At 48.0% G+C, this 14,163-nt stretch overlaps 1 protein-coding gene across 4 annotated transcripts in view; it reads left to right on the plus strand.

Annotated features, from left to right (window-relative positions):
- The window catches only part of ARHGEF2 (Rho/Rac guanine nucleotide exchange factor 2), a 166,837-nt gene that overhangs the window by 112,663 nt on the left and 40,011 nt on the right, over positions 1–14,163 (plus strand). For 3 of the 4 annotated variants that reach the window (XM_075330730.1, XM_075330731.1, XM_075330733.1), the window contains one exon: positions 12,255–12,417. In XM_075330730.1, the coding sequence (XP_075186845.1) occupies positions 12,255–12,417 (163 nt within the window). Of the gene's footprint in view, positions 1–11,964; positions 12,111–12,254; positions 12,418–14,163 lie in introns of those variants that run through there. The other variant, XM_075330732.1, reaches the window with a different exon arrangement.

Below are 14,163 nucleotides of genomic sequence, written 5' to 3' on the forward strand. Positions count from 1 at the left end.
CCGGCCCCCCACGGATTGGTCGCTCGCCTCGGCCTGGCCCCGCCCTCCGCATGGATTGCCCGCTCGCCTCGGCCCTCCGCACGCATCGCCAGACATAACCTTGCGCTGCTGGGATCGTGACGGAGCCGGTGTACGCTGGTAACCATTATACACATCGGGTAACTAAAGGTCCCTTGGTTACCCGATCTGTATCATAGTTACCAGTGTACACCGGCTCCGTCACGATCCCAGCAGCGCCAGACATACCCTTGCGATGCTGGGATCGTGACGGAGCCGGTGAACGCTGGTAACCATTATACACATCGGGTAACTAAAGGTCCCTTGGTTACCCGATCTGTATCATAGTTACCAGTGTACACCGGCTCCGTCACGATCCCAGCAGCGCCAGACATAACCTTGCGATGCTAGGATCGTGACAAAGCCGGTGAACGCTGGTAACCATTATACACATCGGGTAACTAAGGTCCCTTGGTTACCCGATGTGTATCATAGTTACCAGTGTACACCGGATCCCGGTACACATGTGCAGGGAGCCGGCATTATACTCCTCTCCCCCCAGGACTACTCCTCCTTTTATAGTCCTCCTATTATACTCCTCTCTGAGTATAATAGGAGAACTATTATAGCATGGGGGATGGAGCACGATGGGGTGCACAACATAGGGGATGTAGCACGATGGGGGATGTAGCACGATGGGGAGTGCGCAGCATGGGGGATGGAGCACGATGGGGAGTGTGCAGCATGGGGGATGGAGCACGATGGGGGGTGCGCAGCATGGGGGATGGAGCACGATGGGGGGTGCGCAGCATGGGGGATGGAGCACGATGGGGAGTGCGCAGCATGGAGGATGGAGCACGATGGGGAGTGCGCAGCATGGGGGATGGAGCACGATGGGGAGTGCGCAGCATGGGGGATGGAGCACGATGGGGGGTGCGCAGCATGGAGGATGGAGCACGATGGGGGGTGCGCAGCATTGGGGATGGAGCACGATGGGGGGTGCGCAGCATGGGGGATGGAGCACGATGGGGGGTGCGCAGCATGGGGGATGGAGCACGATGGGGGGTGCGCAACATGGGGATTGGAGCACGATGGGGAGTGCGCAGCATGGGGGATGGAGCACGATGGGGGTGCGCAGCATGGGGGATGGAGCACGATGGGGGTGCGCAGCATGGGGGATGGAGCACGATGGGGGGTGCGCAGCATGGGGGATGGAGCACGATGGGGAGTGCGCAGCATGGGGGATGGAGCACAATGGGGGGTGCGCAGCATGGGGGATGGAGCACTATGGGGGGTGCGCAACATCGGGGATGGAGCACGATGGAGTGCGCAGCATGGGGGATGGAGCACGATGGGGGGTGCGCAGCATCGGGGATGGAGCACGATGGGGAATGCGCAGCATGGGGGATGGAGCACGATGGGAGGTGCACACCTCCCCCCAACACACACACACACACAACACACCACACACACACTGGGAACCTCAAACACCGCCCTACACAGACACCCACACACACAGACAACGCCGCACACACACAACACCCAACACACAAACACCGCGGCATACATAAATATACGCACATACCGCACAACACACACATTGCACAAAACTTACCTCCCCCCAAAACACACCACACCCACACAAACCGCGCAACACACACACAACGCTACAGACACACAGCGCTCCACAAACAACGCAACACACATACAACACCGCTCTCACCCCCCGTCACACCCAGACAACACCCAGAACATGTACAGCGCCCTGCACAAACACTTGGTAACTACACACAACAACATCTATATATATATATATATATATATATATATATATAACAAAAATCATACATGAACTACACAATACGTAAATTCTAGAATACCCGATGCGTAGAATCGGGCCACCTTCTAGTTGACACATAATCTTCTTTCCTCATGATGCCATCTACTTTGTGATACGCACCAGTCTCTCCTACAGCAAAACAACCCCACGACATCATGCTACCACCCCATGTTTCACAGTTAGGATGTTGTTCTTAGGCTTCAAAGCTTCTTCCTTTTTCCTCCAAACCTAACAATGGTCATTATAGCCAAACAGTTCAATTTTAGTTTAATTAGACCACAGGACTTCAAAAATTGAGGTCATTGTTCATGTGTGCATTTGCAAACATTAATGTGGCTTTTTCTGTTTCTTTTGGAGTAATGGCTTCTTCCTGGCAGAGTGGCCTTTCAGCCCATGTTGATTCGGTACTTGTTTCACTGTGGATAATGACACAATCTTACCAGCTTCCGCCAGCATCTTCACAAGGTCTTTTTCTTTTGTTCTTGGGTTGATATGCACATGTCTGACCAAAGCACGTTCATTTCTGGTACACAGAACCCGTATCCTTCCTGAGTGATATGATGGCTGGACACTCCCATCTTGTTTGTACTTGCATATAATTGTTTATACAGATGAATGAGGCACCTTCAGGAATCTGGAAATTGCACCCAAGGATGAACCACAATTTTCTTCCTGAGATCTTGGCTGATTTCCTTTGGCTTTCTCATGATGCTACACAAAGAAGCAGTGTGTTTCAGGTGTGCATTAAAATACATCCACAGGTGTGTCTCTAATTAACTCAGATGTTGCCAATAAACCTATCATAAGCGTCCGATGACATGACATCATCATATGGGCTGTCCCATATTGTTTAAAAGCATAGTACTTTTATTGGATGTAAACTTTTGATTTTGCAGAAAAAAAAAATGCCTTAAAACATTTTCTCTCTCTCTCATTATTCTGGCATTTGGCAAATATAAATATTTTGGTTCCTAATTGACCTAAAATGGAAAAGGTTTATTCTGATTTCATGTCAGATAGTGAGAAAAACCTGCAGATGTGTCTTTATAGAGAGTGGAGGGGAAAACCTGCAGATGTGTCTTTATAGAGAGCGGAGGGAAAAACCTGCAGATGTGTCTTTATAGAGAGCAGAGGGAAACTTCTGGTTTCAACTGTGTATACTGTATATGTACCGCCCTGAGAGGGGCCCGGCCGCTTCTTCCGCTTGCTCGGGCTGAGACGCTCGAGGTCCGGGCTCGGGTTATCGGTGGCATGAGTGCCTCCGGACCGAGGGCCACGTCGCTCTGTTAGAGGGGAGCGATAGCGGGGTGGTGGTGGTGGTGGGACGGGGCGCGCAGCCGGGGAGGGCCACGCTGTCATCTCACGGGTCGTGACGCCACCCACGGGTCGTGGTGACGGGATGCACCACCGCTGCGGCTGAGGCGATGGCGGGCTCGTCCGGAATCGGTGTTGCGGCCGCAGCCGAGATGGTAGCCCCCTCCGTGGGTAGGGGCGGTGTGTCCCTAGGCCCCGGCTCGGGGTACTGCGAGCACTGATGTTGTTGTCGGGGTGCAGGGTGCCGTGCCGCGGTGTAGTGTCGTGCCCGGATGGCACTGGTGTACTCACGATTAATTCACACTCAGAGTCACTGGTAAACCAAAGTACGGATGTGGACGGTCCCCGCGGCCGGCTGCTGATGTCCCCTGTGGGGTTGATGGTGGCCCCTTTCCCGTGCACCTCTGGTAGTTGTGTTTCGGCTCCTCTGCCTGGGCAGTGGTAGCCCGCTCCCTGGCGTTGAGCTGCCGGAGGAGCCCTCGGTTGCCCGCAGGCGCTGGCCCGTCAGGTGTTTGGCCCTTGGCAGTGGCGCTCACCCGGTCTCGGTAGGCTTTTGCCTTCTTTCGGGACTTTAAGTGTGGATGAACCCGTGGGGTCCAGCCAGCAATCAGTCAATTTGCCTATACTCAGTGACTTCTAAGCTAGGACGGGGTCTGAGTACCCGGTTTCTGGTGCTTCAGTACACGGTTGACTCCCCGGTTCAGGACCGGCGGGCTCCAACCCAAGCCCGGTCCGTACGGTTCCGCCGGTTGCTGTACCAGTACTCCTGCAGGCGGCCACCACCGTCTGCCTGTCTGACGTTTCAAGGGTCCCGGGCTCCAACCTGGGTCCCTGACAGCTGCTCCACTACCACTCACTGTCACTGTACAAACTAATCTGCTTGAACTTCCTGCCTCAGGACAGTAGTCTCCTCGGTGGGCGTGTCTTCCCGCCTGACTCCGCCCACCTGGTGTGCCCTACTGGCCCTGAGGAAAGCATCAGTCTCCCTTTCGGGTGACGTGTGTGTGACCTCACAGGGGGTGGGGGTGTGTGTGTAAGTGGTAGGTGTTATTACCTGTGACCCCTAGGGTCCAGGGCGTCACATATATATGGGGGTGTTCAGAGTGATGGGTGTCATTCGACTCGAGTACTTGTGTGTATGGGGAAGTCGGTAAACATAGTCGTCGGATGAATGTTCATGTTTATGGGGAAGTGATAGCTGTTGTTCAAGCCATCATTTATAAAAAGGAGTTGGGAGAGATCACTCTTCTGCAGACATTTAAGGCCGTTATTAGTCTTAAACCCAAAACTGATGGCTCAATTTCTGGCCGAATCAGGAGGGAGTTTCCTATGTCGGCATCAGCTGTGTGTGAAGGGTACTGGCTAAAAGCGCTTTTTGCTTCTGTCACAGAATACATAAAGGCCCCTTTACACACTGCAATATCGCTAGCGATATCGCTGTAACGTCACCGGTTTTGTGACGTAATAGCGACATTGCAGTGTGTGACACGCATCAGCGACCCGGCCCCCGCTGTGAGGTCGCTGATCGCTACAAATCGTTCAGGACCATTTTTTGGTCCTTTGCTTCCCGCTGCGCAGCATGCATCAGTGTATTTGACACCGTTACAAAGACATCGTTAGCGATTTAGAACCCAGCCCGTAGGCGTGCTATAGCGTTCCCTTTCCCGTCCCCTTACCTCCGATTTGTGGTCGCTGTTGCTTTCTGATTGGGCGCCTTTCACTGAAAAGAAGGCAACTTTAGCGCTTCCGTCTTTTGTTTCAAAGCTACCTTGTTCCTGAGCGTGCTGGTTTGCGGATCATTAGAGAGTTCTCCAGTCTGCAATACATGCAATGCAGTCCAGCCTATACGGTAAGCATCATTTGATTGAAGCTGTATTGATGCTGTATAGATAAACCAGTGTGGAGTCGCTGCACAGAGAACTGTACAAAGATCCGCTAAGCTACAGAAGCTAAGGAACAAAGGATATACAAGCGTGACTTTTGCCAATCTGTCCAAGCTCGGGGTCGCCAATAAGAACGCACTAGCAATCACCAATTGGAGCTGAGGAGGGCGTGTAAATAGGACACTTAGGTGGCTTCAGCGCCAAACACCACGCCCCTAACATAGGTGTGAGTCGCCAAATAGCTGCTGTGTGACACGTCCCCAACGACCAGCCAGGTCATTCCGCAGGTCCGTATCGCTGCTGCGTCGTTGGCCAGATCTATCTGTTTGACAGCTCACCAGAGACTGTTTAGAGACTTTCCAGCGATCCCGGCCAGGTCTGGATTGCTGGTGGTATCGCTAGAAAGTCTCAGTGTGTAAAGGGGCCTTAAGACTTGGAAGGAGGCTGGCTTAAATACTGAATTAAAAAGTCAGCCAACTCCTTCCCACTGCTCTGCAAACACAGAAAGTGGTTCTTTGTGTCTAGCACCGGGTCGGAAGAGGAGCCGCTCAGCACTGGACTGAGGCTGATCTTTTGTATCTGGCTCCTCTGGAAGTATATATAATCATCGTAGGAACACAATGTGAAATTACTTTTGTCCTTCATTTTATCTCCTTTTTTATATTTTGTTACAGCAGTTTATTATTGGTTGTTTTGTTGCTTCTTATTGCGAGAAGTGACTGAAATTACCCAGAAAGTTACCAATACACATAGAATAACCCATGAGCATAGAAATCGTGTATATTTTCTGTCCTGTGGGTGCCTGGCACTGTGTCCTATGGTTTATCTAGCTGCGGATGCCAGTAAATCCCTTTGAGGTTTCAGCTCCTCCTGATCCTCGCCAGCTGTTGCCGTTGTTAGGAGAGGTGCACCGTGTCATCGCACTGCGCCATCCCCGACTGACGGCTACCTGACCACCCTTACCACCATCCACCTGCTGCGGACCTCCGGGAATGTTTACTAGAGCCAGAGATGTATTAATGGTAATTACCGGACATCGGCTAGCCATATGTAAACGTTCATTGTGAGCCTGAAAGGTGCAGGCGAAATACAAGAAGCCTAAACTTTGCAGAGCTGGGGATAACCTGACCACCGAGGTGACGTAAACTATAAAAGAAAATGCTTTACTGTAGTATTAGTTGTTATGTCGAAGGCTGGGGTGCAGAAATGTTGTGGGATGGGCGTCTCTATTAGGTTTGGTGTCCATTAGATTGTAAGCTCTGATGGTTCATTGAGTACATTGTGGAGATCGCTGAGGACTTGCAGAATTAATCCTTGGTTCCTCTCAGACAGGGATTTGTAGCCAAATTAGAGTCAATCCTATATTTGCATATTCAAACGCTGAGGTCGGATTTCCAATCTGATGGCGGCCCTTTTATGTCATGTGAGCTGACGGTGATGGGGCTGATCCCCCTCTATCTTTACATAATATTAGCCATAGCCATGGATTTGATCTATTATGAAAGGTTACAGACATTGCTTAGAATTCATAAAAACAGCGCCACATCGATTCACAGGCTACGTGTGGTACTGCAGATTAGGCCTCATTCACTTCAGTCTAGTCTTTAAGATTATGCAGGGGAGGAGTGATAGGTAAAGCACACATTATGGTCTCTTGAGGTTTGTGGTTTTTTTACTGTCAGTGCTTATGCTTATTAAGGCTGTTGTTGTGACTACTAATTATATTGTACACAAGCTCAAAAAGGCCTTGTGCGCACGCTGCGTTTTTTGCTGCATTTTTGTGTGTTTTGGGTGCAGTTTTGGTCCCAAAACTGTATGCATTTCCTTCCCCAGCAAAGTCTACAAGATTTCATGTTTGCTGTCCGCACGTTGCAGATTTTGTTTTGGCTGCGTCTTTGTGGTGACCACTGCAGCATGTCAATTCTTTCTGCGTTTTTGAGCCCTTTCAGTCAATAGATTTGACTTTAAAAAAAAAAAAACGCACTGGGCAAAAACTTGGTAAAAAAAAAAACGCCGTAAAACACGTTGCTTTTTTTTGGGACCAAAAATGTGCATCTTTGTGGTCACTACAAAGATGCAACGATAGCCTAATGGTGGTGTCACACACAGCGACAACGACATCACTGCTAAGTCGCCATTTTCTGTGACGTAGCAACGACCTCAACAGCGACGTCGCTGTGTGTAACACATAACAACGATCAGACCCCTGCTGCGAGATCGCTGCTCGCTCTTGAATATTCCAGGTCATTTTTTGATCGCTGCTATCCCGCTGCGCCACATGCATCCTTGTGTTTGACACCGCAGCAGCGACGGTCGCGACGACTTTGAAGGCAGTGACGTAGGACTGAAGGCAGGACAAGGGCGTGTTTTTGCGGTGTATTTTACAACGCCCCCACGACTCCGATTGGTGGTCATAACAGCGTTACGATCGGGTAACTTGCCAAAGGCGTTACAGTGATTTCATTCTTTAAGTTCCATTCTTTGTTCCACATAGTAGAGTCTCTGTCTGGTGTCGCTAGTGCGTCGTTCTTTGTGTCTTCCTTTGTTTGGCACGGTCACCCAATCAGGCGCCGCTGTAGTGATCACCAATCGGAACAGAGGGGCGTGAAAAAGGCAACGCAAAGGCGCTGTAGTGATCACCAATCGGAACAGAGGGGCGTGAAAAGAGGCAACGTAAAACATGTCTAGGGGTAACCACCACGCCTCTATCAAGGTCTGAGTCGTTGCACAGCGACGCGCGTGACACGTCCCAACGACTGTCGAGGTCGCTTTGATCACTGCTCCGTCGCTGCTTAAAATTACATGTTTGACAGCTAACTAGCGATCATGTAAGGTCGCTGTTACGTCACAGGAAATGGTGACATAACAGCGACGCCGCTGTCGTTGTGTGTGAACCCAGCAAAAGCATGAATCGGGGCTACGTCTGTATTGTCTGGCCAGTGTAATGGGCAGCACACAGGACAGCAGCAAGTGAAATAGCACAGGAGCGCACAGTACCAGCCGTTCTTATCTAAACAAAGAATAACAACTTGCTTTTAAGGAAGGGGTAAACATAAACTGTATTATGTGTGTGTGTATGTATATATATATATATATATATATATATATATTTACTAAAGACATTAAAAACTTAAAGACACAAGATGCTTTTCACTGTCACTACAATGGAGGCAGCCATTTTGAATACTGAGGTTGCATGTCCTCGTTTTTTTCTGGTGCAGCTGTTTGAGGATTTTGTAACATAGTACGCAGGAAATGTAACATGTCAGGATTAGGCTTCATTTCTGTAGCAGAAGGTTATGACACAGCAACCTGCCTCATATATATAATAATAATAATAATTTTATTCATTTATATAGCGCTATTAATTCCATAGCACTTTACATACATTGGCAACACTATCCCCATTGGGGCTCACAATCTAGAGTCCCTATCTGTATGTCTTTGGAATGTGGGAGGAAACCGGAGTACCCGGAGGAAACCCACGCAAACACGGGGAGAACATACAAACTCCTTGCAGATGGTGTCCTTGGTGGGATTTGAACCCAGGACCCCAGCGCTGCAAGACTGCAGTGCTAGCCACTGAGCCACCGTGCCGCCCTATATATTGCTCCCCTGGTACTCGTGATACGTGGCGGAGGGGCAGTTGTTGTTCATAGGACGGAATAGATAACTGAATCATTCTGAGGTAGTGATATTGTTAAAATTTGGAGCTTTCAGCAACCTTGATCTATCATATGTACCGTATTTTTTTATGCACTTTTCTTTCCAAAAATTTGGGAGTAAAATGAGGGGTGCGTCTTACTGTGCAAATGTAGCTTACCGGGGGGGTGGAGGAGAGGGGTCGAAGGAGGCAGGGACAATGCTGCAAACTGTGAACTGCTCTGTGCTGTGGGTGGGTGGTGCACTGCTCTGTGCTGCGGGCGGTGCGCTACGAGCTATGGTGAAGCAGGGGCCATACTGGGCTTCAAACAATGGCGCCCGGAGTTGGCACGTGCGCAGATCGAGCTCTCGGCTCAGGTTCTCATCTGCGCACACCCCGCCTCTGACTCACTGATTTCCCAGCAGCGGATTTAAGGAAAACGGCGCCCATAAATGGCACGGGCACAAATGAGATGTCAGCTTGTCATTGAGCCAATAGCTCAATCTGCACATGTGCTGAATCCGGGTGCCATTTCTTTGAAGCCCGCACTGCCAACATCTTCAGAATGGCCCCTGCCTGACCACAGCTTGCAGCGCACCACCCTCAGCACAGAGCAGAGCCCCGCCTGCAGCATTGCCCCTGCCTCCTGCGACAGTTCCTGGATGTTTTCTCTGGCTCACAGCGCCGTGAGCATCTGGGACAATCGCCGCACCATTGTCCTGCTCCACCGCCGCCTCTGCCTCCTGGGACCCCCGCTCCACCACCACTCTCCTCCCTGGTAAGACACCACCGGACTATAACAAAGACCCCATTTTTTTTCTCTTTTTTTGTCCAAATTTGGGGCGCGTCTTATAATCCGATGCGTCTAATACGAAACATACAGTATGCGGGCTTTTTAAGAGTGCATCATTTAGAAAAAATGAAATGATAACACCCTGTTGTCAATATATTGATTCTTTTCCCGGGGGGAATAACCAAAGAATTTCAATACAAAATGTTCCTTAAGCATTTGGGAGGGTTTGTGGAGGTCATTTTTGAGTCTCGTGAATACAAATTGTCTCTCTAGCTGATACAAAACTACAACTCCCAGCGTGTCCTGACATGCTTTCCAAATCCTGTATCTCTGGTTTGAAATATTTAATTGAAGGTTGATGGGATTGTTTACAGAAAGCGGGTATGGAGAAGCAGCTGATGACGGTGGGTGTTGTAGCTGCTCAGTAACATCAACGGGAAGTGCAAGACTTGTGTCACCCGGAAACCCTGTTCCATCCGCAAGATATTACCCAACAGTGAGCTGTGCTTCAGAATATGGTCTCCAGCCCATAGATCAGTATTATTGATGAGCGAGCACTACCATGCTCGGCACTCGTTAAGAGCAGATGGCTGCTCGGATGGGCGACACTCGAGCACCGAGTATAATGGAAGTCATTAGGAAACAAGCATTTTTCTGAGAAATCTTCTGGAAAAATGCTTGCGTGTCCAACTGACTTCCATTATACTCTGGAGTACTCACGAGTTGTGCCCATCAGAGCCTCCAACTGCTCGTTACGAGTACTGAGCATGGTAGTGCTTCCTCATCACTATTTAGTATATCACATGTAACAGTGGTATTCGGCCTGTGGCTACCAGGGCATGCTGCGAGTTGTAGTGCTGGGCAGGCTTAGGTATACTGTATAGTAAATTGAACACTTCAGAGATTCAGAGTGTTTTGTAATAGCAGCAAATGGAAAGGTTAAATGGTGACTAGAGGGATTTACTAAGTGACACAGGATACGTGATTCACCCCTTCCCGATGCGTGACCCTGTAGGGGGGGATTCCAGTCACAACTTCTGGTAAATACATCAAATGAGTCTTCAGAGACCTTTGACCACTCTGTTCAGCAAATTCACCTGAATTCACAGGATGTCAGTTAATTCTGGAAAAGGTTAACATGGCTGGCGGCCGTCGTTTCTTCTACACCAAGAGCAACTAAAGCCTCTCCCACCTCCATACACTTTTGATAGCTGTCGACCAAGTGATGGGTTTTATTCGGCAGTGATCTCCTCCAGTCCTTCTGCCGTGCACTCCTGTGTTCTCTTTGAGATCCACTACTAGACATCTCTGACAGCGGCTTATCCCATGGGGGACAAAAGTACCTGCAGTCCAAAATCAGAAAGGTCAGATCCTTATCTCCTTCTGACATCATTTGTTGGGAGCCCTCATAAAAAGACTTGGCCAAATCCATTAATATCGATCGGTTCGGCACCATATGTTTAAAGTGTCTGAGTGACGTTGACTTACTCCTTGGATGACAAAAGGTGTCTGTAGTCCAGAATTGGAAAGGTCAGATCTAGTGGTGACCAAGCACTAGTATGCTCAGGTTCTTCGTAATAAGCAGTGAGACGTTTGGATGGGCGCAACTCTAGTACCTGAGTATAATGGGAGTCAATGGGGGACTCAAGCATTTTTCCAGGAAATCTTCTAGAAAAGTGCTTAAGTCCCCTTTTGACTTCCATTATACTCAGGTGCTCAAGTCCCCTTTTGACTTCCATTATACTCAGGTGCTCAAGTCCCCTTTTGACTTCCATTATACTCAGGTGCTCAAGTCCCCTTTTGACTTCCATTATACTCAGGTGCTCAAGTCGAGCATCAGACTGTTCGTTATGTCAACTGAGCATGGTAGTGCTCACTCATCACTAGATTCTTTCTTCCCACAACATCATCTGTTTGGAGCCCTCATAAACAGACTTGGCCGAATCCATTGATATCGGTGGGTTTGGCAACATAAGTTTACAGTCTCTGGGTGACGGTGGCTTATTCTTTGGAAGACAAAAGTATATACAGTCCAAAATTGAAAGGTCAGAGCCTTTTCTCCCCACAACATCAACTGTTGGAAGCCCTTATAAAAAAGACTCTATTGAATCCATCGAGATTGGTGGGTTCAACAATGTAAGGTAATAGTGTCTGGGGGCCTTTACATATTCATGTCTGACGGTATCACAAATTAGGGGATTAGATACACAGCTCCGCAGACAGCATAGAAATGAGATTACATACAAGACTCAGCAGACAGTATAACCAAGGATGGGATTAGGTACATCCACTAAGGAGACAGTATCATGATGAGTATGATTAGATACACCATTGGTGTCTTCCTTTGGTGAAGTTGGTGACAGTAGCACCTTTCCTCTGCAGAGAAATGAGTAAATGAGGGAGGGTCCTGGCTCCGTTGATGGTTGTCATGGTTATACATAGAAAACTAGTGAGCGAAGAGATATTTCAGGAATCTATCGTGTTGGTGGATAATGCAGCATTTACCCAGGGATGCAGCACCAGCACAATCTTCGCAGCCCTTCCATACACGGCCCTGCCAGGGGGGAATTCTCTCCTCGCAAGCTTCAACCCATGACCTGGAGGGCCAAGAGGCAGAATGAGCGGGGTCCAGTGGGGCTGGTAGGTTTTTGTTTAATGATGACCCACCAGAAGGAGGTATTGCAGACTGTGACCCTTAGGTCCAAATGATAATTGGTGTGATCATAAAAAAAATGGGTTTTGAGATCGCACACTGACTTATGTATCTGCTTTCTATATTTATAGAATAAAGAAAAAGAGAAAATGAAGGAGCGAGAAAAAGACTCCAAGGACAAGGACACCCGCTACACAAATGGACATCTCTTCACCACTATCACCGTGTCCGGGACCAACATCTGTTTCGTTTGTAGCAAGAGCATCACCGCAAAGGAGGCTCTTATTTGTCCAAGTAAGTATGCGAACTGTTATAAGGCCATGAGGTCAGTGATATATTTATGTCCTTTGACTTCCTGGCAGTCGCTTATAGTCTTCTAAAGCGTACCCATCATTACCTAGTCTTCGGTCACTGTATCCTATTTTCCAGGATGTAGATGCAGACATCAATTTATCCCACCGGCATTGTTACATGTGTATGTAATGAATTGCTCCGCGTGTGGGTGTTGCAGCAAATATGAGCAATAGTAGCTGAGCAGCGAGGACCCCTGCAGGCAGCGATGCTGGAAATTCATCAAAAATTTGTAGAAAATGCGGGCAGCAACTGGTTAAACCAAATAGGACTGCTCTGTGATAGAGGCTAAAATGCAAGTCAGTATGCAAGTGGACACAGACGTCAATGGAGTATTCATGCCATGCACATTCAGCTTTTTGAGGTGTGCCTGCAATCATTTATACCAAAGTTTGTTGCTATTATGGATACATTTTGTCTCAATAGATGAATTTCGATATATATATATATATATATATATATGTGTATGTATGTACTGTATGTACGTATATATGTATGTATGTATGTATGTGTATATATATATATATATATATATATATATATATATATATATATATATATATATATATATATATATATATATATATATATATAATATATAGCCCAGTCTGACCACGCATGACCAGGCCTTCAGCAGTTCTCTTGCAGACTTTCCAGTCTTCACATAAGTGGGAGACGTTTGACACGATGAGTGCGGATAGTCACCATACGGCTGTACATCTGTGGCTGGAATTCTTTTTTGTAGGTTGATCTGTCAGTAATTGTCTCTTTTATGTTGGCCACCTTCTTTTTGTGTAATAGATCGAGTTTCACATTCTATCTTGCTGCAGTCACTTGATACTGGGGGACAGCTGGCTACAGAATCCGATATTTATTTCTCAGCCCAGACTGATGCAACCACAACTAAAATTCCTAGTTGAGATATGCATGTTGGGCTTTGTAGTTGTCATGCTAATCCTCAGCAGTTCTATTTCAAATATATTTATTACTGTTCGGTGGAGAATCCATAAACCTCCTCATTTTCTTGAATAGAATATTTGCTTTTTTCACACTGTGCACGTACTATGTTCCAAAGTCCTTTTCTCAAATGACTGTAGTTATTCAGAATCTTATGTATATCTGCTCCCACTCGTTGTGGCTGCAGACAGAATCTTATCATATATCTATATATGCAAGGAGCTCCCCCTAGTGGTTGCTGCAGACAGAATCTTATCATTTATCTATATATGCAAGGAGCTCCTCCTAGTGGTGACTGCAGGCAGAATTTTATGTATCTCTGTATACACAAAGCTCCTGCTAGTGGTGGCTGCGGGCAGAATCTTATCATGTATCTCTGTATACAGGGAGCTCCCCCTAGTGGTGGTTGCAGGCAGAATCTTATCATGTATCTCTGTATACAGGGAGCTCCCCCTAGTGGTGGCTGCGGGCAGAATCTTATCATGTATCTCTATATACAGGGAGCTCCCCCTAGTGGTGGCTGCAGACAGAATATTATCATGTATCTCTGTATACAGGGAGCTCCCCCTAGTGGTGGCTGCAGGCAGAATCTTATCATGTATCTCTGTATACAGGGAGCTTCCCCTAGTGGTGGTTGCAGGCAGAATCTTATCATGTATCTCTGTATACAGGGAGCTCCCCCTAGTGGTGGTTGCAGGCAGAATCTTATCATGTATCTCTGTATACAGGGAG

The sequence above is a fragment of the Anomaloglossus baeobatrachus genome, chromosome 12 (genome assembly GCF_048569485.1).
Source record: "Anomaloglossus baeobatrachus isolate aAnoBae1 chromosome 12, aAnoBae1.hap1, whole genome shotgun sequence".
Taxonomy (NCBI): Eukaryota; Metazoa; Chordata; class Amphibia; order Anura; family Aromobatidae; genus Anomaloglossus; species Anomaloglossus baeobatrachus.